The sequence below is a fragment of the Sinocyclocheilus grahami genome, unplaced genomic scaffold (assembly GCF_001515645.1).
Source record: "Sinocyclocheilus grahami isolate Dianchi unplaced genomic scaffold, SAMN03320097.WGS_v1.1 scaffold405.1, whole genome shotgun sequence".
Classification (NCBI taxonomy): Eukaryota; Metazoa; Chordata; class Actinopteri; order Cypriniformes; family Cyprinidae; genus Sinocyclocheilus; species Sinocyclocheilus grahami.
This window is the reverse complement of record NW_015505584.1, coordinates 199,148-226,891: the sequence shown is the minus strand read 5'-3', so window position 1 is coordinate 226,891 and position 27,744 is coordinate 199,148. Positions and strand designations below refer to the sequence as shown.

At 36.8% G+C, this 27,744-nt stretch overlaps 1 protein-coding gene across 4 annotated transcripts; it reads right to left on the bottom strand.

Annotated features, from left to right (window-relative positions):
- Positions 1 to 1,069: 1,069 nt before the first annotated feature.
- Positions 1,070 to 27,744, bottom strand: LOC107550671 (arf-GAP with coiled-coil, ANK repeat and PH domain-containing protein 2-like). 4 transcript variants are annotated; one of them, XM_016232009.1, is made up of 19 exons: positions 27,714 to 27,744; positions 26,607 to 26,651; positions 26,420 to 26,515; positions 21,732 to 21,806; positions 18,683 to 18,736; positions 13,813 to 13,925; positions 13,655 to 13,706; positions 13,470 to 13,570; positions 12,236 to 12,341; positions 11,930 to 12,138; positions 11,425 to 11,494; positions 11,080 to 11,174; positions 8,647 to 8,819; positions 5,195 to 5,272; positions 4,902 to 5,110; positions 3,932 to 4,041; positions 3,681 to 3,791; positions 3,522 to 3,583; positions 1,070 to 1,407 (listed from the first exon to the last, which is right to left on the bottom strand). In XM_016232009.1, exons 3-19 carry the CDS (start codon positions 26,513 to 26,515, stop codon positions 1,328 to 1,330), a joined length of 1,794 nt encoding a protein of 597 aa, XP_016087495.1. In that variant the 5' UTR covers positions 26,607 to 26,651; positions 27,714 to 27,744; the 3' UTR covers positions 1,070 to 1,327. The 4 variants fall into 4 exon arrangements, with proteins under 4 accessions (XP_016087495.1, XP_016087496.1, XP_016087497.1 ...); XM_016232010.1 differs by having other exon boundaries at positions 3,540 to 3,583; XM_016232012.1 differs by lacking the exons at positions 1,070 to 1,407; positions 3,522 to 3,583; positions 3,681 to 3,791 and having other exon boundaries at positions 3,955 to 4,086.

Below are 27,744 nucleotides of genomic sequence, written 5' to 3'. Positions count from 1 at the left end.
GGGCCAACACTTTTTCACACCACTATATATATATATATATATAATTTACGGATAATTAGATCATTTTATATTGTTTTAATGATTTTACCAATATTACAGAAAAATATAACATTATATATTTATATAATTAGTGCTAAATGTTAAAGAAACGAATAAGGCATTATTAAAAAATGTAGAGCGAACAATTTATTATATATTTTGAATACATCTTTAAAAGCGCATGGATCATACAGAGATGATTACAATATGAATGCAAACAAGCTTATCACAACATTTGAAGTACCACAAAATACACTTCCCAACCCAAGATGACGTATGTACAGAATATACATAATTTACACCCCTCACACTGTGGGAAGAATATGTTTGACTTGTATGCTGTTTGAACATATAAAGTGGCGTGTTCATGCTAACATAAATTTTCACAAGATTTTCTCTTCCAAAACTGAAGTAGAATAGTCAAGTAAATTATGTAACGAAAGTATAGTTTTTCGAAATGATGTAAACGTAAATTATTTAATCCTTGCGCTACAGTCATACACCGATGCAATTTACTAAAATTGACTATTTAGCTAAAAATGGGCCTCATTTATGAAAAACAAGCCAAATGGATTTGTGTAAATTGTTTGTAAAACCAGTCGCATGTTTTATCGACACACAAATTAATTTAGCATGTTTCATAAACGAAGTCCTATGGCTCAAATATTACATTACTCATTCATAGAGACCAATGGATCCACGAATGAAATCCTACATGTGACCCTGGGCCACAAAACCAGTCATAAGGGTCAATTTTTTTTAAAATTGAGATTTATAAATCATCTGAAAAAATAAGCTTTCCAATATTTGGCTGAGATACAACTATTTGAAAATCTGGAATCTGAGGGTGCAAAAAATTTTTTTTTTGAGAAAATCATCTTTAAAATTGTCCAAATGAAGTTCTTAGCAATGCATATTACTAATCAAAAATTAAGTTAATATATTTATGGTAGGAAATTTACTAAATATCTTCATGGAACATGATCTTTACTTAATATCCTAATGATTTTTGGTGTAAAATAAAAATCTATAATTTTGACCCATACAATGTATTGACTGCTTTTGTGCTCCAGGGTCACATATGAAACGTTTACAATAAAAACGCAATTCTGCTGGTGTCACCCAGATTATGTGGGCAGCACCACTGATTTCATATGATTTTTAAAAAAATGTCAATGAAGACAAAACCTAATGATGAAAACATTTTATATTATGCACAATCTGCAGCCAATCCGATTTGGAAGAAATCTCACACTGCAGTAATGTTGAGGAAGTATGCTGTGTTCGCTCAGTAGCGGTTGAGCTTGTCTGGGTCGTTCGATGCCATCTGAGAGAAGTCTTGGAAGATGTCCTGGTACGTCTCATCTCCTGCAAAAAGAAAACAGCTCGATTATGGAGGAAGTAGAGTGCGTGCGTCTATACTCAAAACTCCAGACAGAGAGAGGAGCGCATACCTGTGGTGAGAAACTCAGAGAACGCAGCAGCAGGAAAGGAGGAAATGCAGAGGTGAAGAGCACATGATGCAGATGAAGTAGATTTACGGACCGTTTACATTGTTCTCTCTTGATATTTATCATTTAGTAGCACATAAAACACATTTTGATGAAATACTGTCAAGTGTTTGGCAAAGTGTGTTGATTTCTGTTTAAAGAAACATTCTGGGTTCTAATAAGAGTTATGTGAGATACATAATTACCACATAAAATAACAATCAGTGTCATAACAGTGAGAAATAAAGCAGATACATGAAGAGAGCCGTTCAGAAATAACACATACAACATTGCTTTGCAGAATTATATATAATAATCATTTCCGACCTATATTTGCATACTAATAAATCTGAGACTGCTTTTAGACTGCTCTGTAAAGAAACTGCAGGAATGATACTATGCTTAGAAGTTTAAATATAAGAATCTGTTTAAAAGAGCTCAATTAAAATCAGTGAAAATCAAAGAGGTAAACATCTGTGGCCAAATGGAGCAGAGGAAGGTGAAAGCCTCTGGAAGGGACCGCTGTATGTGTCTGAACAGCAGCAGTGGGGTGTAGAGTCCAGCTCTACTGCGCCCCTCTGAGACCCATGCAGAACTGCAGCTCCTGCTAATAATCGGGACAACTCATTTGGCACATTCACTTAAACTAAATTAAATGATCAAAATATCATATTTATAGCAACATTCAGACTGTCAAATTTCTCTTGTAATATACATAAATAAACTAATTACTTTAGCTATTTTACAAAAAACTATAAAATACAATTTTACAGACAATTACATATATATAATTAAATTTAACATTTAATTATTTAAAGGATTTTACCAATATTACAGAACATTATATATTTATATAATTAAAGCTAAACGTGTGAATATCTTCTTATTTTATTTCTTTCTGTAATGTAAATTGTCAAATTTCAACTGATCTGCATAAAACCAAAGGCTGCTACATAAAATATATTTTTAAAAGTAAAAAAAAAAAAAAGTGTTACTTTGTGCTAAAATAAATTTTCAATATACAGTGGGGCAAAAAAGTATTTAGTCGCCCAGCGACAGCCCCAAAACATTACTGCTCTAGAGGAGATCTGCATGGAGGAATGGGCCAAAATACCAGCAACAGTGTGTGAAAACCTTGTGAAGACTTACAGAAAACGTTTGACCTCTGTCATTGCCAACAAAGGGTATATAACAAAGTATTGAGATGAAATTTTGTTATTGACCAAATACTTATTTTCCACCATAATTTGCAAATAAATTCTTTAAAAATCCTACAATGTGATTTTCTGGATTTTTTTTCTAATTTTGTCTCTCATAGTTGAGGTATACCTATGATGAAAATTACAGGCCTCTCTCATCTTTTTAAGTGGGAGAACTTGCACAATTGGTGGCTGACTAAATACTTTTTTTCCCCACTGTAGATGATTATTATTATTGTTTTTTTTTTACTGTTATCGTTAACAAAACATGCATTCCTAATTACTGATATATTATCTATGGTCAAATACAGTGTTGTCTAAGATACAGTGAAGATACAGATCTACTGTGTCTTCACAAATGTAATACTTATAAACATACTGATTTGATTTCACTTCCTCAAGTATAATATTGTGATAAATATCAGGAATGCGCCAGAGTGATCCTGAACATACTGAGTGGGCTGAGTTTTCATTACACTACTCTTACAGACCGACCGTTTTAAGACACGTACACACAATGCAAATAAGGAGCATGTTTTCACATCACTATTCGTTATTGCACATGTCCTATTATTGTTCACTTTACATTCAAATACTAAGCTAGATGAACCCATCCTGGGGCCAGTTGAAGCTCAGCTTCATGTGATATCTGTGTACATTCACTGGTTTTGTGCGTTTGCTTCAGGTTGTGGCGATTTCGGCATACATCAGGAGTCTCTGAGATGCAAGTTAATGAACTCCTCCATACATTTCCGATACTGCATTTCAGTAGGGCTGTTAGAGTTATATTGACCTGACTGACTATACAGACCCTCGGATTCACGCATCTCCTCGTTCATCTTGGCCAGCCGCAGCCTGCACACACAGAAACACATTCAACCGTTAACACTTAATGTCTCGACACAGCTTTCTTTTTCAAAAGGTACAAACACAAACAGCAATGGCAACTCACAGCGTGACAATATCAGCGTTTGCTGCCTTGACCGCGATTGAAAGCGGTGTTTGATTCTCGACATCTGCTGCATTCTGATTGGCTCCCCGTTTCAGAAATAAACACACTTGCCTGCAGCAGCAGCAAAAAATAAAAATAAAAATCATAACATTAAACCAGGAGTCACAACTAAGAAATGTGCACAACATTCAAGCAACGGAACAGAAACAAACCATTTACGAAACAAGACCTGAGTGTTGAGCAGAACTGACCCGGTGTGTCCCAGGAGAGTGGCGTGATGTAAAGGCCCTCTGCCCAGATTGTCCTGCTGGTTGACGCTGGCCGAATTCTGGAGCAGGAATTCACAGCTGGCCAGAGACCCCTAATACAGACACACAGGTGAGAAACTCATCACACACTTTCAAGCACTCAGCCTTTGCCAGAAGATAAAAATAAAACAGCATTCATAATCCATAACACTCCTGTAATGTGATGCATTTCACATTTAAATTTGGCATGCACTGATGAATCATACAATAAAACCAGGACCATTTAGTATTTTAATGTAAAGAACTAACATTATTTTAAAAGTAAAATAACCTTTTAAAATATATGTGTATATTTGTATAATGTGTATATTAACTGTTGTAAGTCGACGAAGCAAAAAGCAAAACAAAAATAACAAATGAAACAAAGCCAAAACCAAACAACAACAAAAACCATTCATAAATAAAATTAAATAAAAAAATAAAAAGGCAAAATATTACACAAAACAAAACATACAAAAAACAAAAACACAAAGCAAAAATCAACCAAAGACACACAAAATTAAAATAAAACGTTCAAAAGAAAACAAAAAACTAAAATTTTACAAAATGCACAAACGAAAACAAAAACACAACAAAAAACAAAAACGAGAACACAAAAGATAACACACAAAAACTTAAAATGCACAAAAGAAAATAAAAAAAACAACAAAACAAAAGAATAAAATAAAAAAAACAAACAAAAAAAATGCACAAAAGAAAAAACAACACAACACAACACAAGACAATACAAAACATAAAAGAAAGCCAAAAACAAAAACAACAGAAAACAAAACAAAACAAAAAACAACAAAACAAAACCAAACACACACACACACACACACAGAGACACAGACACACAGTTGTGTATAATGTCATGAAGAAGTGAATCTGGCTCTTTCACACCAATCGATCAGGTCTGATGTGTTCTCCTCACCCCATGAACAGCCATTATGAGCGGCGTCCTGTTGTCGTGGTCTGTGTTGGTCCAGTTGACTTCTGCTCCGTGGGCGAGAGCTTCAGCCATGTCCGGCATACTGCGGGAGAAAGACGCCCAGTACAGCTGCAGGCCCGGCGTCAACTGCTTGGGCTCGCAGAAAACCTCCAGATCTTCACCAGAACTCTCCTCGTGAGGCTCTGGGGCTTCTGAACGACAGATGATCAACAGCGCATGAGAACCATCACACGATCTGTGTCCAGAACAGTGGCAGCTCTGGAGATCAGACAGACCTGTGCTGTTGAGCGCGCTGGAGGAAGTCTCTCTGCTGCCATCTGTGAGGTTCGTCATGTCACCGTCTGAGCTTTTTACTGTCAAACAGAGAGATACACTTACACCCAGACTCTTCTGTGGCACGGTGTGCAAACCAGCACCAAACACAGCGTGATGCAGGAAAACAAGTGGAAGTGCACAAAAACGTCCAACAGAGAAGACAAACGGGCAAGAGCGATGGAAATGGAAATGTGGAAATTTAGTACTAAATATATTGTAGAAATGTAATTTTCTGTAAAGCTGCTTTGCAACGATTTGCATCATGAAAAGCGCTTTACAAATAAACTTGAAAATGTATGTTGATGTTGAGCGATGGAGAGATGATGCAATGTTTCTTCATAGAGAGCCAGCAGGGCGTTGATTGGGCACATTCTAGAATTTGAATTCAACTTAACACGCAACTCGGTCTAAACTTGAACCGCGTTAGCAATCAGGATGCGAAATTACTGAATTTTAATTTTAATAAGGAGAATTCAAGTCGAACAACATTCAAAGAAGATCAGAACACCACTAGTAGTAGCTGTTTTTAATACTACATTTCATTTTTCATGTTCACACACATCAAATGGGGAAATTCAGAAAAACTAAAATGTAATCAATATAATCAATATTTGAAATCAGAAATTTGTGATGGTCTATTTTTAAAACCTTTAAGAGGTTACAGCTCAATATAAATGTATAATGAACAGATTCACATTTTGATGTCAGCATTTACTTTTATAACGTGAAGAGATACATTTGTGGGGATTTTGTGCAAAATGTAAAATCTGTTTTATGGTTGTAATAAAAACGAAATTGAATACTGCCAGAATGATTAAGAAACCTGTCTAATCAATTAAAGAAATGTATCTACATACTGTATGAGGAATAACATTTATTATATGAAAGTAAAAGCATTTATTGTGTTTTACTGTGTAAAATAATCTATGGTGCATGATCGGATATATGAATGGCAATAAACAGGCACAATTAGTCAAAATTAATAATATTAGTTAATTATGTTTATAATTAAGTATAATATGATTCATGAAAATGTATTACTTTGTCAAAATTGTTTTGTATGACTATTGAATTTCATTGAATTGCAATTCAGTAAATTTATCTTCCTGTCATTCAATGCTATTTTAGTATCATTAAAAGCACAATATGTAATTTTCGCCGCTGGAGGGCACGTATTCAAAATAAACAGAGACAAAGGCATAGTTTGATGACGCGTGACTGAGTGTGGAATCATGGGAGTTGTGGTCTTCATCCCCACAGCTGATGCAATCCGACGGGACTCGGGCAGAAATCATGTTCATGGATGAACTAATGATTTATTAACGTAGTAGAATGAAGCAGGGTGAGGCTGAAAGCCGTCTAAGCGAAACGAGGCCACTGAACAAGCGTGACACACGGTTCGAAAGCAGCGGAGCTTTTATTATGCCACAGTCGAGCGCTTCCGCTGCTTCCGGTCGTGCGTATGTGGGGTAAAGCAGCAGAGCTTTTATTATGCCACAGTCGAGCGCTTCCGCTGCTTCCGGTCGTGCGTATGTGGGGTAAAGCAGCAGAGCTTTTATTATGCCACAGTCGAGCGCTTCCGCTGCTTCCGGTCGTGCCTATGTGGGGTAAAGCAGTGCTGTTTTATCATACTAGATACATTTAGTTCTGTTATAATGCTACTCTGTGCGGTCATCACCGGTAGAGGTCTGCTACCCGAACCGAGCACGACGGGTCCCGAAATACTTTCGGGTTGGGTTCGGGTTTGGGTTAATGTTTAATGAATGGCTTCGGGTTCGGGTCGGGCTCGGGTTTATAGCTAAACTAAAACTATATGCAGTAGCCTAGGCTACGCTGCTTTCATAGACGCACGCACACACATTAGTGCACATGACAACACAACACAGCACAGCAACTTTTATTAGTAAAATAGCTTTGACAGGCTACTGACTCGCAACTTTATATTTCTCTGCAATGAGGGTAGAAATCGCTGCTTTTGAAGTAACTAAGCCTCACTGGTTGTAGAGAGAGGCGCGCAGACGCAGGTTCACACACGCAACTTTCATCCCTCTCTCTCACTAATTTAAATAAATTATATAATTAATTAATTCAAATAAATGCGATCTTACCGCACTGCATCTCTGTGTCTGATTTAAAGCAGGCCGAATGCTAACGAGCCTTAACTGACGAAAATGACCATAATTTGCACGATGGAAGAATTATCGTCTTGTCGTATGCAACCATTCAAAAACTCGGCAGAATTTATGTGACCGAGGCACCTGATGTTCATAAACTTTCATAACTGGTAAGTGTTTTTTTCTTTTGCCTTGTGAACTGGCCGAGCCTTAATGATTCTGTTTCTTTACATGTATTTGTTTACTGACCGTTGCATGCAATCGTGAAATACAGCATTTTTTTTATTGGTTATTCGTTGTGAAAAAAAAAAAAAAAGGTTTCGGGTTGGTTCGGGCTCTAAAACAAAACCGGAAATTGAGGGGTTATGACGTCATTGGCAGGCGACACAATGACACTATGGACACGGTCCGTGCCACTAGTTAAAATTGCTTATTTCTCTGGATTTAAACATTCTTCAAACATTTGGGATAATGTAAATACACAAGTCAGCAAAATATATAACACTGTTCTAGTGGTTTTTGGAAATTTTTATACAAAAAAATCTTACATATTGTACCTTTAAGATACTATTATATATTGATATTAACAGAATTATTATTTTTTTTTTTTTAAATATATTTTCTGCTCTCGTGTTAATTTTTGTTAGCTTCAATTTTGTTGTGTTTTTGTCATTTTTATTATTTTTTGTTATTTTTAAATGTCTATATTTTTTTATTTAGTTTTAGAAAAACAAGTTAAACTAAATGAAAATGAGAAATGCTACCTTATTAACAAGCTGAAATAAAATAAGTTGAAGATTTTTATATTTTATTTCAGTTAACATTCATTTTAATTAAAAAAAAAAAATTACAATTTAATTTAATTAAATTTTAACCCTGGATTCAATTCAATTCAAATTCCCACTGGTGAAATAAAAGCGAGGCAGCAGTGACTGTGAATTGTGCTGAATGCTGACACTGAAACAGGATGGCGGGAGAGACACACACAGCTGTACTTACGACAGCAGGGCTTGGCGGAGGTGTTAAAGTAGGAGAAGAGAGAATCGAGCTCGTCTACACAGAAGAGAGACTCGTGGTTCGCTTCAGCAACACAAAAGCCCAGAGCAGCGTTAGGATCGCACACAGACACACAGTAAAACACCACAAACATCTGTCCACGGTGGTCCAAACACATCGCATGGATGCTGACGGATGTTGACACGGGCCACGGCGAGACAAAGCAAAGGTTAAATGGACCCCACAGAGCGTGAAACTGCAGGAAAGAGCAGACAGATCACACTGGTGTTGGGATCACTCACCTGATGAAGCAGACGCTGATGGTCCTCCTGAAGGGCGAGCATCCGAACAGCCGCTGAGAGGTTTATCTTGTTTACTCAGTGCTGAAACCTTCTGTCTGATCTCGTCTTCGGAGAGTCTCTGGACAAACCTGCGCTCCACGTACTTGGCTTTGATGTAGGCCTCCACCTCGTGCCTGTGGAGCACGAGACACAAACGATCAGCTTTCACACCTGAACATGTTTTCCAGAAGTAACGGCAGAGAGTATTCTGGGGCTTTCTTGCTCCACGTCTAACTTCACTTCACTATACTGTGTATCTCTGAAACCAGCAACACATGTAGGGTTGTAACGGTATGATAATCATCTCATAAAAATATTGCGGTTTTCACGGTATATATTAAACAATAATTCTTATCAGTAACAATGACTCTTAAAAGAACAAGTTATTTGAGTGAACAAATCCTTTATTACAACAAACTTGAAACCATTTTAATGAAAGTATTGAAGTCTCCTTTATGAATAAATAAATTTAATTGTTGTTATTATAACTTTAGCATGTTAATATATTAGCAATGTACTTCAATATACAATGCTAATATATTTCTGTCATAATTTCAAGTTAAATTGAACTTTTATTTTGATGGGTTGTAGCGGACCTGTGTATTTTACAATGGTTTTTCTCAAATAAAACTAGGAAATGTTTATTAAAGTTTTCTCTCAGAGCAGCTCTGCTGATGTTCATGTTTATGTAGACGCTGAAAACACCATTAGCATCATGCGTACTTCAGTATGCAGTAGATAAAACGCCACCACTCAGAGACCTGCAGAAACAAGCAGATTATTCATGTAGCAGTCTCGTTGCGCTTTAATATTCACAGACTGTGATAAAACCGCCATACCGGTATATCGTTACAACCCTAAACAAATGTTACGAATATATTGTTGTATAAAATGAATCATACCAGCATTATGCAACATGGACTAAACTAAAATAAATACCTACATGATATTGATCTTTCCTTTGATTTGCGTTCTAAAAGATTATTTTTCTAAAATCTAAAATCTGATCAACAGCCAGCACTACTAAGACATGTTTTCACTGAAATTAAGTCTACAAAGTCAGCCTAAAAAGTATATAGACACTTGAGCCTCATTTCAAAAGGACAATAAGCATTTTTGTTAAGGTTGTAAGCGACTATATAAAATATAATGCTCAAGCTACTGTTCAAAGGTTTGTGTCCAGTAACATGTCTTAACTTTTTAAATAAGTCTTTAAAAGTACAGTAAAAACAGTAATATTGTGAAATATTATTACAATTTAAAAGAGTTGATTTCTATGTGGATATAGAGTGGAGATCAAAATTAGAGAACAATCTATAAATTATTTTTTCTGAAATATTGTTTATTAGCCTTTTGATTCTTTCTGCAGATGAGAGGCTTGGCCACTGCAGAGTGTGCTTCCAGTCCGACTTCTCGATACAGACGTGCCGAGACAGAACCTTACTCTGTTCAGCGCTGAACTGACGAGCAATTCCAGCTGCAGTGCTGAACCGATTCCCCACTGAGAGTCTCTGCATTATCCTGTCTTCTCCTGCATTTGTCTTACGTGGACGACCAGATGAATTAGTGTCATTGTAAAGCTGCAATATTCTAGAAATCACAGATTTGGAACGACCAGCTTCTCCTGCAGTGGCTGAAAGGGTCGTCCCTTTGGCCTTCATCTGGACAGCCTCCTGTTGCAGGCTTTCAGTCACCTTAGAGCGGCCCAATCTCAGTGAAAATTAGAGGAATGCTGCCTGTTAAATAGGGTTTGTCAGACAATTAAGGAAATTAGCACCAGGTGCCAGATTAACACCAATAGCTTGGAAGTATCTGTAAATGTGCTCTAAATTAACTTTTTTAATTTTGAGTTATTTTTCCAATATCTCACTGAAGTTTTTATACTGTGCTTCAGAATACAATTAATTTATGAAATGTGCTTAAACTGCTCTTCTACAGTGAGCTTGAAATTTAGGAAATTGTAGGTTGTTCTTTCATTTTTATCTCCACTGTATAGCAAAATATAATTTATTTCTGTGATCAAAGCTGAATTTTCAGCATCATTACTCCAGTCTTCAGTGTCACATGATCTTCAGAAATCATTCTAATATGCTGATTTGCTGCTCAAGAAACATTTCTGATTACTATCAATGTTAAAAACAGTGTTGGTTAATATTGTTGTGGAAACCATGATATATTTCAGGATTCTTTGATGAATAGAAAGTTTAAAAGAACGGCATTTATTTGAAATAGAAATCTTTCGTAACAAAAGTGTCTTTACTAGCACTTTTGATCAGTTTAATGTATTCTTGCTGAATAAAAGTATTAATTTCTAAAAATAAATAAATAATTAAATAAAAAAAAATCATTAAAACAAAATAATAAAAAATAAATAAAATAATTCCAGTGCAGTACCTGGGATCTCCTGGCTGTGGTTTCCTGGCACCTAATTCTTCTCGCCGAGCCTCGTAAATATTATTTATGACACCATTTCCCAGCTCACACATCAGCTATACAAAAATTAATTGTATTATTCATTCATATATAAGAACTGAAGGTTTTCTTTTTTTATTAGAGAGCTGGACCATCTTGGAATGAGAAGAGAAAAAAAAACATCTTGTCAAATGTTTTGTTATAATAAAACATGTTTTTTATTGGAAATTGAGATCTGGACAGATGTTTATGTTCTCTAACAAACATCTGTCCATCCATATGTTCATCGTGTCAGGAGTGAAGCCTCGCGTCTCCAGACAGACTCACCTTGAGCAGTTCAGGTTCCCACGAGTCCAGCGTCAGAGATCTGACCTTCGAGAAATGAACGCCAAGACTCCTGACAAACAAAACCCCAGCATTTGTAATAAATCACACAAAACCTTCCCTAATACTTGCGGTCGAACACACACACACAAGCACACACATACACTCACTCACACACACAGACTCACACACAGGCACACGCACAGGCAGACGCACACACTCACTTACTCACTCACACAGACTCACACACAGGCACACGCACAGGCACATGCACACACACTCACAGACTCACACACAGGCACACACACAGGCACAGGCACAGGCACACGCGCACGCACAGGCACAGGCACACAGGCAGGCACACACAGATGCAGACAGGCAGGCAGGCAGGCAGGCACTCACTCACTCACTCACTCACACTCTCTCACACACACACACACACACACACACACACACACACACACACACACACACACACACACACACACATTCTCTCTCACACACACACCTATGTATGCCCGAGCACTGGATGCAGAGCGTGATGCTCAGGTTGATGCTGGCCCAGCATGGCTCCGGCTGTCCACAGTCACAGCAGCTGCTGTTCCCGCCGATGGCCATGACCCTCTGCAGCGCGCTCTCGCCCTTCAGACTCCTCTCCTTCACCTCGCCACCCGAGTCCAGGCTGCCTGAAGATGCAGACGACTTTCTTTCCATCTTCTGCCAAACACATTGCACTGTTATCAAAGCACTGGCCGCCATCATTAGCATCTCTAGCCTGCCGTTAATTAGCTGGATGAAATAGAAACTGCGGTACCTCTGCGTCCTCTGCTTTGTCCCTGAAGGCTGTGGCGATGCTGTTTTGGACGGCTTTGATCCAGGCCTGCCTGAGTTTTTCAGAGTCCGCTTGCATCATACAGCTCCTTTAGCAGAAACAACATCAATCATATGTACAGTGTGACATATGCACTGAAAAATAATCATACTAATCAGTTTTTTGTCTTGTTTTAAAGTGAGATAAAACATATTAATCACTCTGGTATGTTTTTGGCATAAACTATGACATTTGATTAATGTCAAACAAACAATAACAGTTTGCAAAAGGTGTGAGAAAAATAACTTTACTCTAAAATGTTAAGTTTTCATAGTATATATTTTAATGTTAATTTTATTGTAATTTTTAGGCATACGCTTTGACATTTTATTAATGCTGTGCTTAAAAACAATAACAGTTTGCAAAAGGGGTTTGAAAAATTATCTTTTTTCAAAACATATTTGATTAAAATCAGAAATTTTGAAATGTGATTTTTAAAAATTTTTTTATTCAGGATAATGGATATTCAGGTATTTATACTGTGAAACAAGACAAAATACTGATTAAGAAAATAGTTTCATTCAGCTCTTTACATATTAATATACTGGACTAATTTTAAAAGTAATTTTTTACAAACAGTATTTTTTTAGTATTATTTTATACTATTGTAGTATTTATTTATATTCTGAAATCACTTTTCTTATTTTCAGTTTTCATTTTAAACTTAGTTTTAGTAGCCGTGTTACATGCTTTCATCCTTTTATTATTTTTAAACAAATTAATTTTGGTTTTTAGTCATTTTAGTACTTAACTCAAATTTCAATTAGTTTCTAGGGCAATGTTTCTCATTTATATTTTATTTTATAGATTTTATTTTATTTGTTTACCATTTATTAACTTTTATTTCAGCTTGATTTCAATTAGTGAAAACTATTTTCAGTAGTTACACTTATACACTGCTGAGATGGTGGAAATTATTGGTAATAAAATACCAATGTAGCAATAAATAAATAAATAAATATCATTAAATTAACAACTGCAAATGTGTTCCAAAACAGTTATTAATTTGATACTAGTGGCACAGAAATGACACTTACCATTTAAATAAACAGAAAACTAACAGGCTTTAATTATTTGATTAAGTAATTCAGCTGTTCAAAGAGTAAATGTGGCTCGTGTTCCCTGCAAACATGCAGCATAACTGCTATGAGAATCAGAATTGTGTGCTAATACTCACTTTGTTGGAGAAACCACTTCGAAGCAGAATCTGCGCTCGATGTCCTCGCAGTGTTTGACGGTGCACAAGCGCAAGTCTTCCACCACGACCGTAGGGTTATCCTGAAATAACACGCCACAATGAGTGCTGAACACACAGCTGAAGCTAAAATTACTTGCGTGTTCTTTATATTATGCTATGTTTACCTTAAATTTCTTTTGGTACACTAGCTGATTGTTCTGAATCGAGAACCATCGCCTGCAAAGAAAACAATGTATACGTGATTACCTGGAGCTGTCCAGTAAATAGGCCATTAGTTACTGCTGTAAGTGGACACAGTATGATTTTCTGTCTGGTCTCAGACCTGTTCCAGGTTTTGAAGGCATTGCTGGCCCTCTTGAACAGATATCCCTCCATGACGATCCCATTCTCTGCGTCCACATTGTACTCCAGCTTGGTGTCGTCATTTGAGAAGTCCTGAGCACAAAAAAAAGGCAGGAAATCAAACTTGTTGAACTGAGCTTCTTAGGTGTTAATACAGTAATTATTAGTCAATATCTATATTTAATACACATGCTGTATAAACACTCCACACACATTTAGGCTGACCCCACATGATGCACACCCAATTCTTTTATAAAATAAACTGATTGGCTGCAGAAACATTACAACCAATTTTTTTCCTTTATCTAGTCAGGTTATTAATATTGCTATGATCATCAAGACTCTTGGACTTAGCAACTGTCAGATCTTGAAGAAACCTGAAGTGAACAGCTATAACATTTTAATTACTATACGGGATTCAAACCTACAACCTTCTGGTTACCATCCCAGATCTTTATATTTACATTACAGCATTTGGCAGACCCTTTTATCCAAAGTGACTTAAACTGCATTCAAGGTTAATGTAAAGGCATTGTTCATCCGTTCATCAATTTCTCACCCTCATGTTGTTCCAAACTCATAATGACTTTAATTCTTTCAAGAAAAACGGACTGGATTTTTTTTTTTTACATTTCTGAAACTAGTACAAAAGTCATACAAACAGCAGAAATGGCAAATCAATGCCATTTGACAGTATATCGATGCCAAACATGATTGGTTCTTGAGCGTCTAATAAACTAATATTTTATCTGAGCGTGCCAGCAGAAGGGGAGATTCTCAGAATATAGTGGACTACTTTTATGATGTTTTCTTTGTTATTTTGAAGCTCAAAAGCCCAATATCTATTCACTTTTATTTCACAGTGAAACTATTTGTTTTATAAAAGTTTTGTTTCGCTTTTATTTTTAATGTTTCTTTATGAAGTTTGACATGCTGTATACTAAAATCAGATGACTTTTTGTGTATCATTAACAATGCTAATATATACAGTGGGGCAAAAAAGTATTTAGTCAGCCACCAATTGTGCAAGTTCTCCCACTTAAAAAGATGAGAGAGGCCTGTAATTTTCATCATAGGTATACCTCAACTATGAGAGACAAAATGAGAAAAAAAATCCAGAAAATCACATTGTAGGATTTTTAAAGAATTAATTGGTAAATTCCTCGGTAAAATAAGTATTTAGTGGTAAGTGTCAAGTGTTGACAAGTTTGTGGTAATTATAAGATGTGATAAAACGAATTTACTCTCACAGCGTCTTCTCGACATGATGTTAACCACACGGAAATGTTACTGTTTGTGGGCGGGCAAGTTGGCGATGTAGAACGTGGGCGGACATTATGCAAATGTGTTACTTCGTGACGTAGAGCCGTAACAGAATAAGATTTGAATTCCTGACGACTCGTTTAGGCTATTGCGAGCCGACTTTTTTTTTTTTTTTTTTGATAGGCAATAACTTTATTTATCGCTCAATGTCGGCTTCACAACTTTGCAGATAGTTTATGTTCACATACAGCTACATGACACACTGCATGAAAGGTAATATTCGAGGCATAATAGGGGCGCTTTAAGGGAAACACATTTTTGTTACATTGTGTTATGGAATGGAGCAGCATGAACATTCTTCAAAGGCTCTTCTTTTGTGCCCCTCAGAAGAAAATATGTTAAACTGGTTTGGACCAACAGGAGTAAAATGACAGGATTTTCTAGTGAAATATTTCTTGAAACATTAATAACATTAGTAAAATTTTGTGTAAAACAAAACAAAAAAACTACTGTTCTACTGTACAAAAAAATAAAAACTTTGTGTTTCCTCACAAAACGTCAGCGCTCCCCCAAGAAACTTTTCACTGCTCAGATTCTGTTTGAAAAGACTGTGTTTTGTTGACGACAATTTTGCTGAGAAACTGTAAGTGTGACAACTTTAGACTATAAACTAAAACCAACAGACCAAAACTTAAACTAAGATCAAAACCACCAATAATTAGCTCTACATATGGTGAATTTATCTGGGCATAACACCACAGTACTGTAAGAAATCATGATACGCCGCTCTGGCCACTGGTTGGTGTTCACCACAAGAACAATCAAAGATCCTGCTTCCTGTAGATGTCATGTGAGACCAGCTGAACTCAGACTAGCAGAGCCCCAGTATCCCTAGAGCGTCACTGGATCCTGTGTTTTTGCCTTTGAAAGCTCAAGCAGCTGAAGACAGATAAGAGTGACATACTAGTAGAGGAGGTTTGTTTACAGCCTGACCTGCATACTGCTGCGGGAATCCAGTCTGATCTGCACTAGACCGCACTACTAACAGATATCACATCACATCTCCGGTGCACAGCGGAGAACAGAACCCACAAACCAGAAGACACCCAGTCGACCATTTAGCAGACTCTTTCTTCAAAGCCACCTACAGAAAACTTAAACTGGGGCAGTTTTGGTTCATTTCAGGAGTTTGAGAACGGTTAGCATGAATTTTGCCTTATTGAATGATCTGAAATAATTCAGCCCCTCTTTAAGCATGCTTGAGAGTGTAACGCTCACTGTATTTTAATTATAACAATTCAAATGTTTCCTTTTTACAAGCTACCAGAGAAAAGTAATGACACAATGAGAAGAAAAAAACACTAATAATATAATACAACAATACTAACATATTACAGTACTTAATCATACTTAATACAACAATATTTTTTAATCTAGGATTTTTGTACATATAAATCATACATTTTAAAATGTCAAATTTAAAAATAAATTGCTTTTTTATGAACAAATGTGAATAAAAATAGCATATTTATAAATGAACATTAATTTAGATTAATAAATGTGGTACAGATCTTCTGCTTGCTGTTGATACCTAATGCATGGATTATGCAAATTAGGTAACAAATTGGACCATAATGTAAAGTGCGACCAAGAAATGTTTCTGTAAAACACACAGAGAAACTCCAAAGGTCATATTTCAGCTATCAAAATAACCTGAGGGTTTATGTGGCCAGCCTTATTAATGTTGCTGAAATATGTAACTATTGCACAATTTATATTGCATTATTTTTGTAAAAAAAAAAAACACAAAAAAAGCAATAATGAAATAAAAAATTTACAAATATGAAAAAAATGTAATAACTGCAAAATAATAATACTATGAATTAATATTAGAAATTATAATATTTACGCTCAGAGTTCCATCTAAAGAATTCACCTCTAAGTGGACTACAGACCACGACCTTCAGTATGACCCTTGGCTTGTATGTTTACAGCAGGGCGAGCAAAATGAACACAACCGCACCGACTGTTATTAAAAAAGCAGATTTGGTTTCCATTTCTCTGTAACTTGATCAACCAGCCATGATCTGATACATGAGCCGGGCCACTTAATATATTTAGGATGCCGGGACCAAAGAATGGGGCTACAGCTGTTCCTCTGTTCATCAAAGCACAGAGCAACTTACCGTACCTGCAGCTCTTCCAACTATTAATACTGAATACTATAAATACTTAAATGAAGTGGAATAAGTTTGAGGGTCAGTGATCTGAAGATCATGATGATTTTTTGAATGAACATGCTTTCCATTTTTGCAATAAAACAAATGAAGTCTATAACTGTCATAATTGTAACAAAGTAAAATGTTAAAAGGCTAGCATTCTTAATTCTTAAATAGAATTAAAACAATTCTAAGATAAGCATGATTATTTTTTTTGCAAGTCAAAACTGTCATGATAATAACAAGAAAAAAAGTCTAATTAAAAGGCTGAAATTCTTAAATAATTCTTAAATAGATTTTGAAGCAAGCATAATAAAATACAATTATTTATTTGACTGAAAATGTGTCCACTTTAAGTGACAATGGAACATGAATTCATATATATATATATATTACTGAATTTTACTTGGTAACAAAGCTGACATTCTTTGAGTTATTAAATTTAAATTATTCTTCAAAATAATGTTATCATCTCTTGATCAAATCGGACATCCGTATTAGTCATTGACCATTAAACTGATATTCATTCAAACACAGTGGTATCAGCCATAGAATTTGATCAGTAGATACATAAAAGATGTCACATTCACATTCATCATCGCTCAAAGTCAAAAGAGACAAAGAATATTAACATGAACTATTAAAAACGACTGACTCACCAGATACCACACATAGTGAAACCTGCTGAAGATCTTCATGCCGGACAGAGCAGCGAGCGTGTGTGTGTGTGTGTGTGTGTGTGTGTGTGTGTGTGTGTGAGTCAGCAGTGACGCTGCATCTAACTCCCAATCATTATTGTGACTGTCCCGTCAGGGCTGTCTACCATCACTGAGCCTCTACTGTGTGTGTTTATGTACATCCATGTATATGCAGACTGAGCCGGGCATTAGCCTTAGTATCTATTGCTGGCTCCTCCCCTTCAGTAAAGCTCTAGCATGTGTGGGGGTGTGTGTGTGTGCGGTCGATGAATGAATTCATTAACTGTGGCTCATGTGTTGGATCCACCAATCCCAGCAGAGCATTAAACATTTACACAGTCGCGGTGCGCTTTGGTTCACTTCTGTTTGGAGTATTTTCTCCTTCAAGTACAACAGTGATTAAAAACTTCAATGTGTTTTTAAAGCATTTTCTTCCAGATTTTTAAAATCAAATTACAATACTTTGCTTTGATTACATATAAAATTAGCTACTGACATAAAAGTGCATGTCTAATGAACATAATTAACACAATTATGCACAATTTTACAATAATTAACGCAGGTATCAGTGTAATGGTGATTCACGCAGCGTTCAGACGGAGAGGCAGAAGGGACAGTCATTTCTACAAATAATTGTCATTTCTGATACATATAGAAGGGACAGACTCACCTGCAGCACGGCCTCATATGAGCAGTCAGAAAAGAAGAGAGAGCAGGTTAACAACTGCCAACACAGCCAGAGAGAGAGAGAGAGAGAGAGAGAGAGAGAGAGAGAGAGAGAGAGAGAGAGAGAGAGAGGATGAGTGAATGAGCTGAAGAACAAGCTGCACTGTGGCACAAGCGCATGTCTCATTATGGAGTGTTAGATGAATATACACTAATTCAGTGTTTTATCAAGCGTCTCCAGGACATAAATGAAGCATTTACAATATTAAATATAAAGAGATTTCAATTGGTATTTGAAATTTGTGATATTTTATTTGTAATTTCTGATACATATGCTACTTTAATTTAGCTTAACTGTGATTTAAGGCGGAGATATATTAGAGAAATTTTTGCAAACAAACAAGGTTGTGTGCCCATAGGATAGTGAAGCATAAAGCACGACAAGGTAGGGGTGTGATATTGACAAACAATTATATATTTTTGGACTTTTTCGATAACGAAAGGCCCGTCATGGATAAATTAACATGATATTAAATCCATCAGTAGGTGACAAGTCCCTGTCTTAATCAGTGATTCGTTAAATCGTTCATTCAAACGATTCATTCAAAACAACTGATTCATTTAGAAACAATGCAAGTGGCTGTCTTTATAAATGGATCATTGAATCATTGACTAAATTGATTTGTTCAAAAAAACAATCATTAACAAAGAAACATCAGTGTTGCTCTGAGATGCACAAATGTTCTGCTCCGTTTCATTGGCGAAACAAAAACAAAAAACAAACAAAAAATCCTGACAATATTGTTGCGCTCGCGTACTGATATTTGGTAAATGGCACTCTTACTTGTGTGATAGCATCATATTTTCTATATATAAAAACAAAAACCTATACAAGGCTATATTTTTGCTTTCATAAAAACATCGAACATCATTCTAACTAGGCTTGCTGCGATAGACAGTGTTTTCGGTTACACCGGTTACGTTATTTGCCTACCGCGGCACCGCCCCCCCACCGTCGGTTAGATTTTTTTATAGTAACAAAAATCATTTAGCCTAGTTCAGTTAGAGGACAGACACTTTTAAAAACTAAACGCTCAATGCAGCATGCCGAACCGTGCGCGAACGACAGTGCATCACGGAGCAGGAGTCAGATTTTATTTATCACGTGAGGAGAGCGAGTCGAGCTGACTGACAAGAGTGAGGTGAGAAAGACAAGACGATGGCAGAAGATTGTTTAGAAAGGAAATGCAAAGGCGCCTGTTTGGCAATATTTTAGATTTTGAAAAGCCTATTGACTGGAAGTTTTTTTAAACATTCGTTTCTTATTTATTTGGTTCCACAGTGTTTACTGATTACTTTATTTAAACTTTTTATTTTATATCAAGGTGTAAATGCCGTGCCTCCAAGCTTTCTTAGTTTTGCTAACGTTCTATATTTCTTATTTATTTGTGTACAAATTTCTGTTTGCTGATTTTCAGTTTTATATACCTATTTAAACTTTATGTAGCCTAAGTAATTTGTTATTTTATTAGGCATAGGCCTATATCAGGGGTGGCGAACGTCGGTCCTGGAGAGCCGCAGCCCTGCAGAGTTTTGCGTCAAATCTAATCAAACACACCTGAACAAGCTAATCAAGGTCTGAAGGGTTATTAGAAAGCTACAGGCAGGTGAGTTTTAATTAGGGTTGGAGCTGTACTCTGCAGGGTTGGGGCTCTCCAGGACCGGAGTTCGCCACCGCTGGCCTATATGGTGTATTTTTATTAGTTTTGTTAATAAAAGTTCTGAGTTTGACGTTGTTGTTGCTTGAATTGAATCAACGCTGAATTGCCCCTAATTTGAAAGTGAAAATAAAATGCGCACGGTGCTTTTTAAAGTTATTTGAAAGCCAAGAAATCCGAGGAAAACTCAAACGAACAATTGCTTGATGCCGAATTGCGGCAGTTGCCGCTAATTTGAAAGTGAAAGTAAAATTTGCACGCCACTTTTACAAGCCATTTGAAAGCGAGGGAAAAGAGGGAAACTCAAACGAACTAACACCCCACCCCAACGGTGATACCTGTATTACCGGTGTTGTCACTCGTCGATTAACCGGTGGGAAAATTTCCTCACCGTCACAACCCTAATTCTAACTGCATTCCAATAGGCTTCATCACGCAGTGAATGCTTTTGGACCGATGTGTTTTTGTTTGTTTTTTGCAAAGTGAGTGACATACTCGATAATGTCAGCTCGCACATCGTTAAAACAACAATTATGATATAATTGTAGATGATAAATATCGCACACCCCTACATCTTCAAAACCAATCTGCTTTCTATGGGATAACGCGGCAAACCGTTCAATGATTAACAAATATGAACCAAATTTGAAATTCACATTTTGAATTTTTTGGCAAAATTGAGAATTACCAAATTTTGCCACCAGAAGAGCCTCACAATTCTCAGTTTCACAGAAAAATGTGCGATGTGGCTTTCCACTTGTGTTCAGTTCTGTTGAATGGGGTTCAATTTGTTGAAATTCTCCATTTCACCATGCAAAGGAAAACGACACCGCACCTTTAGGGGTAATTTACACATTTACACAATTTTTAAAGCACTAGCCAATGTACTGTAAACTGCTGTGGTAAGAATAATGACATTTCAGCAGAATTGGTATTGACTACTGAAATCTTGCCATCCTCACAACCCTACTACTACTACATAAAACACACTTGCACGTGCCATGGGTGAGGATTCGGTCCTAATCTACCGAAAGATGAATGGCTCTACTGTAATAACTGCAACTTTATTACTTTGACTGTTTTTTTCATAAACTTGTGCACAGTATATCAGGCAAAAGCTTCACTTTGTGTACTTTAGATCATTTCTAAAGCTCAAACCCTGAGGAGAGGAGAGTAGGGAAGGATATTCTGTTTCAACATGATTTTGTTGCTTGGTTTCAGCTTTCATCAGTGTGCTGCAAAGCCTCATGTTGCTCTAAACAATGAATATTTTCTGACTGGCCCTGTACAGTGTGCGATGGCCTGGGGTTTGTGGGTCATTAATGTTTGGAGTACCTTCTGTTGAATAGTCGAGTGTTTCATCTCCATATCCTTCCTTTCTTTTGTGGAGTCCATCACCAGCTGATCCAGCTGAAAGACAGGCATGAAAACGGCTTACAGATGTTTGCATGCGTGAAGACAGGAAGAGAAATCTGGAGTCAGAGTCATTTAGAAGCAGGTGCATATTCCATAAAAAAAATTCTGCTTTATTTAAAAAAATTAAGGCAAAGAACGTATTCAAGACTGCTAGCGAGACGCCGTCTTTACCCAACAGTATTGAACTTTATAAAACTGGAATAACTAAAGGAATTGCTGCCAATGAAAAACCACTTCAAACACAAAGTCATGTGATCTGAAGATGGTCTGGTTTCCTACATCTGGACGGAAAACCACTCTTGCCTCATTATTTTCCCATATCCCAAGATGATGACTGACCATAATACACTGCTTCACCACCACTACACACTGCTAAACAAATTCAAAAGCGCTTTTAACAGTAAAACTAATTTCTGATCACCAAAATCCAAATGTATTTATGGGAATATTCCACTACAGTGAAGGACTTCGTCAATCCAACTTTTAAACTGTGGATTATTACCAAGTTTAGGTCTTTAATATTGATATATAAATGGATGTTATCATGATCCAGTAGATGAAGTACCTCTAGAACTGACGTGTGAAATGAAACTGGTGATTTCACAGTCTATTTCCATATAAATTCCCATTGCATATAGACATCCATTCACTTTCTATTCAATAACCTCATCAGATCATGCTTTATTAAATAGAAAAACCCGTCAAGACTGCAACAGTTGGACTCAAGATGACTTAAAATGATTTCAAACAAGACAAGTATTAAAACAGCTCAACGTCAAGATATTTCTCATTTTAATTTATCCGCTCAACAACTGCCGATTCCTTTTAAAGAACCAGGATTCTTGGAAAACCTGGATAAATGAGGAAGTGTAATTTTAAAAGTGTGATTTCTAGACCTGGAAAAGCCATGTAATAAAATGTGCATTTTCATCATTCAATTATATTTTTATGGTTAAGCTAAGCTCTATTTTATCAGGCAGAAATTGTGAGAAAATTAAGAGGCTCATAGTCACAATCAGGAACACTGATTGTCATCATTAGGACGTGTTCAAATTACTTAAGATTTTGTATGAGCTTTTTTCTCAACTTTTAGTAACTAGCATTTAAGGGCCTATTCAAATCACTAACCCTATGCAAAACCAATAATACTAGTGAAACTTGCCTTAGAATACACCACTGATGTTTCTTTTCTATAGGGGAAGTTGAGGAAAGGAACTGTAATAGACTCTCTTTACACTGTATTTGTTCAGATACAGAGAGCGATCATCCATCCCCTGGTATCATGCATGGAAACAAGTCACATAAAAGCACACATAGATCGTGTTATTTGGGTCGAGCTCTTTGTTTTGATCCGCCAGGAAAGGGGCAGATGCTCAGCTGATAATATCTGATGGGAAATGTTTTTCTCTGTCGCAGTTACAACCTCAAGTTTCCACTCTCGAGAGGTGCTTGACAAAGACTGACCACCTGACAAAACCTGTGAGCATGAATCAATCATGAGATGCATTAATATGACTAAAAGTTTCAACTATGATACTGCTATTTTTGGACAAGCTTTTTCAGTACAGCACAGACCGATTATAAAAAAGTAAGAAACACTTACAAAGCACCTATACATTTTAGAAAAGTATGAACTACTTTACAAAACCATTTCATTTTATTTTAATATTATTATTTATTCTATTTTTTCATTCATTTTGTTTATTTATGGTCACTATATAGCCAATACCCATACTGTGTTATTTCATAAACAGTTATTCTAAAATGTCAAAAATAATTTAAAGCAGTCAAAACTAAAATGAAAATATCAAAGTATCATACGCAGTCCATGATGAACAGAAACACAGACCTGCGAGCAACTCCTCCAAACCTCTCGACATAATTGCTCCACTCTTTTGAGCTTCATAATGTCCGACAGACAGCAGAAAACAAATCCTGATAACCTTGTGCTGTATATTTCACGTCTCAAATACACTCAACTTAACTCCCAGACAGGGAATACCCTTTAATCACCCAATTTAACTTCCTTTTTCCAGTGCAAGGCCTGTGTAAGCAGCAGCCAATCACACATCTCAAGAATCCCATCACATTCTTGCCCACAGGAAACAAAGGTTCACGTGCCCATCAGCTCTCCAGGGTGAAAATGAAAACGCTGGTTTGGTGCAGAAATCAGGCTTCCGCTTTTACATAGAGACAGAAATTATTAAATTATTTGACCACTATTTTGGCACATGCTTTGGCACATTTGGTACATATGCTAAGCATGTATTGGCACATGCTTAGTATAAATGAATGCAGTACCGTTAGTAATTAATTATAAACAAATATAGATAGACAGATCTGTATTTAAACAGACTGTACAACTGACAGATAGATCGCACAATATAGACACAGACTATGCAATAGCAGACAGACAAACAGAGAGATTGTACGATAGACAGATAGATCGTACAATAGCAGACAGACAGAAAGATCGTATGACAGACAGATAGATCGTACAATAGCAGACAGACAAACAGAGAGATCGTACGATAGACAGATAGATCGTGCAATAGCAGACAGACAAACAGACAGAGATCGTTCGACAGACAGATAGATCATACAACAGCAGACAGACAAACAGAAAGAAAGATCGTACGACAGACAGATAGATCATACAATAGCAGACAGACAAACAGACAGAGAGATCGTATGACAGACAGATAGATCGTACAATAGCAGACAGACAAACAGAGAGATCGCATGATAGACAGATAGATCGTGCAATAGCAGACAGACAGATAGATCGTGCAATAGCAGACAGACAAACAGACAGAGATCATTCGACAGACAGATAGATCATACAATAGCAGACAGACAGACAGAGAGATCGTACGACAGATAGATCGTGCAATAGCAGACAGACAGACAGAAAGATCGTACGACAGACAGATAGATCGTGCAATAGCAGACAGACAGAAAGATCGTACGACAGACAGAGAGATTGTACGACAGATAGATCGTGCAATAGCAGACAGACAGACAGAAAGATCGTACGACAGACAGATAGATCGTACAATAGCAGACAGACAAACAGACAGAGAGATCGTACGACAGACAGATAAATCGTACAATAGCAGACAGACAGAGAGATCGTACGATAGACAGATAGATCGTACAATAGCAGACAGACAGAGAGATCGTATGACAGACAGATAGATCGTACAATAGCAGACAGACAGAGAGATCGTACGACAGACAGATAGATCGTACAATAGCAGACAGACAGATAGATCGTACAATAGCAGACAGACAAACAGACAGAGATCGTACGACAGACAGATAGATCGTGCAATAGCAGACAGACAAACAGACAGATAGATCGTACAACAGACAGATAGATCGTACAATAGCAGACAGACAGACGGAGAGATCCTACGACAGACAGACAGATCCTACAATAGCAGACAGACAGATAGATCGTATGACAGACAGATAGATCGTGCAATAGCAGACAGACAGAGAGATCGTACGATAGACAGATAGATCGTACAATAGCAGACAGACAAACAGAGAGAGATCGTACGACAGACAGATAGATTGTGCAATAGCAGACAGACAGAAAGATTGTACGACAGACAGAGAGATTGTACGACAGATAGATCGTGCAATAGCAGACAGACAGAGAGATCGTACGATAGACAGATAGATCGTACAATAGCAGACAGACAAACAGAGAGAGATCGTACGACAGACAGATAGATCGTGCAATAGCAGACAGACAGAAAGATTGTACGACAGACAGAGAGATTGTACGACAGATAGATCGTGCAATAGCAGACAGACAAACAGACAGAAAGATCGTACGACAGACAGATAGATCGTACAATAGCAGACAGACAAACAGACAGAGAGATCGTACGACAGACAGATAAATCGTACAATAGCAGACAGACAGAGAGATCGTACGATAGACAGATAGATCGTGCAATAGCAGACAGACAAACAGACAGACAGATAGATCGTACAACAGATAGATCGTGCAATAGCAGACAAACAGACAGATAGATCGTACAACAGACAGATAGATCGTGCAATAGCAGACAGACAAACAGAGAGACTGTACGTTTGACAGACAGATCGTACAATAGATGGAGACAGAAAGACAGACAGTCGGTTTGTACAATAGACAGATTGTACGATAGACATAGCTTGCATGATAGATAGACGGACAGACTGTACAAGAGAAAGACATATCATATGATAGACAGACAGATAGATTGTACAATAGATTGTATGACAGACAGACACACTGATCGTACAATAGATTATACAATCGACAGATAGACGGCACAACAGATAAATTGATTGTATGCTAGATAGACAGACAGACTGTACGATAGACAGGTTGATTATTTGACAGACAGGCACAGACAGACTGTACGATAGACAGAGACAGACAAACCGACAGAGACAGACAAGACAGACAGATCGTATGATATACAGACAGATCGCACAACAGACCAATAAATTGTACAACAGACAGACACACAGAGATAAATAGATAGATAGCATGACAGACAAACAAACAGACTGCATGTTAGACAGACAGACAGATTGTGATGTACCTGTCCGGTCAGTTGTTTCATGAGGGGCTGTAGTTCACTGAAGAGATCATAACCTTGATGGAAGAAGGTCAGGTGTGCGTACATGAAAGACAGCATCTGTACAACAGACGACAGGTTTAATAATACAACTAACATGAGAATATGAATCTTAAGTCTTAATTATAAATCATGAGTAAGAATATTTTACCGATTTGAGGATTTCTGATCGTCTCTTGGACTGCAGCACATTAATCTGAAAAATAATAAGATTAATATAAACAAAACAAAAAAATTAATTCCCTACTTAAAAGAACAGGTACTTTTTACTGACATCAATTTTTAAAACAAAAGTGAAACATTAAATCCATGAGGTCACCATTAATTTGGGAATTTTCCCAATAGGAAATATCAGAGTTAACATTTCGTCAACAAAATCAGAGACTTTTTTTGTTTTTTTGCTTCACCAAACAACAAGATAAGTAATATTATGCATGTATTCATGTGCACATATTTTGGATATACAGTTTTATAAACGTTTATAAATTTGGTCACGGTTTCACGTCACACATATTCTAAACTAAAATATTATATGCAATTTTGATCACAGTAAAATTATGAAAAACCAAATAGATATATAAATAATGCTTATGACATGACAAAGAAAAAAAAAGTCAAGGACTTTGGCTAAAGCATACAAACAAAAACAAACTATAAAAATGAACACTTGTGACCACTAATGCTTCAATAATAAAGCATTATCAAATCTATCACATCTGCTTCCTGAAATCCCAAACGCACATCCTTTATTCTTTCACAACTGACTGGAAACAAGCAGTTCTTTCGTTGAGCCACCAGGGGGCGCAATACACTGCACACTGACCGCCTGTAAACCACACACATTACAACACTCACTGACTACAGACTCACTGGAGAGATTTAACAGTTTCCGGGCTGCTACACATCATTTTGAGAGAAAGGTCAACCTATGGTAATTACGCTCAAGTCATTTGAATTCTAGCTGCTAGACTGACCTCGCAAAGGGGAATTATTTCAACTGAGCGCGTGCGGTCTCTACAGAACACAGGAAGAGCAATGAGAGGACACAAGTATTGTGTGACAAGAACTGATCAAGTTTTTTTTCTCTTTCAAACATCCTTTCTCTCGCAAACAACCATAAATGCTATATTAATGCCAATAAATCTATATTATTTACCTGCGTCTTGTGACTGTGATGTAATGACACAGGAATTTGTACAAAGGTTGTTTGAGTACAAAGTTTAACCCTGAGTCCCTGCGGTATTTAACTAGCTCTTACCTGCAGCACGTAGTCCAGGACGATGTGGCGG

Excerpts from the sequence above, each read along its gene's own strand:
- LOC107550671 (XM_016232009.1), bottom strand. The coding sequence starts at position 26,515 with ATGCTGTCTTTCATGTACGCACACCTGACCTTCTTCCATCAAGGTTAT. Across the intron at positions 13,926-18,682 it reads CATATGAGGCCGTGCTGCAG|GACTTCTCAAATGACGACAC; the intron begins GTGAGTCTGTCC and ends TTTTGTGCTCAG. Across the intron at positions 12,139-12,235 it reads ACAAAGCAGAGGACGCAGAG|AAGATGGAAAGAAAGTCGTC; the intron begins GTACCGCAGTTT and ends TGTGTTTGGCAG.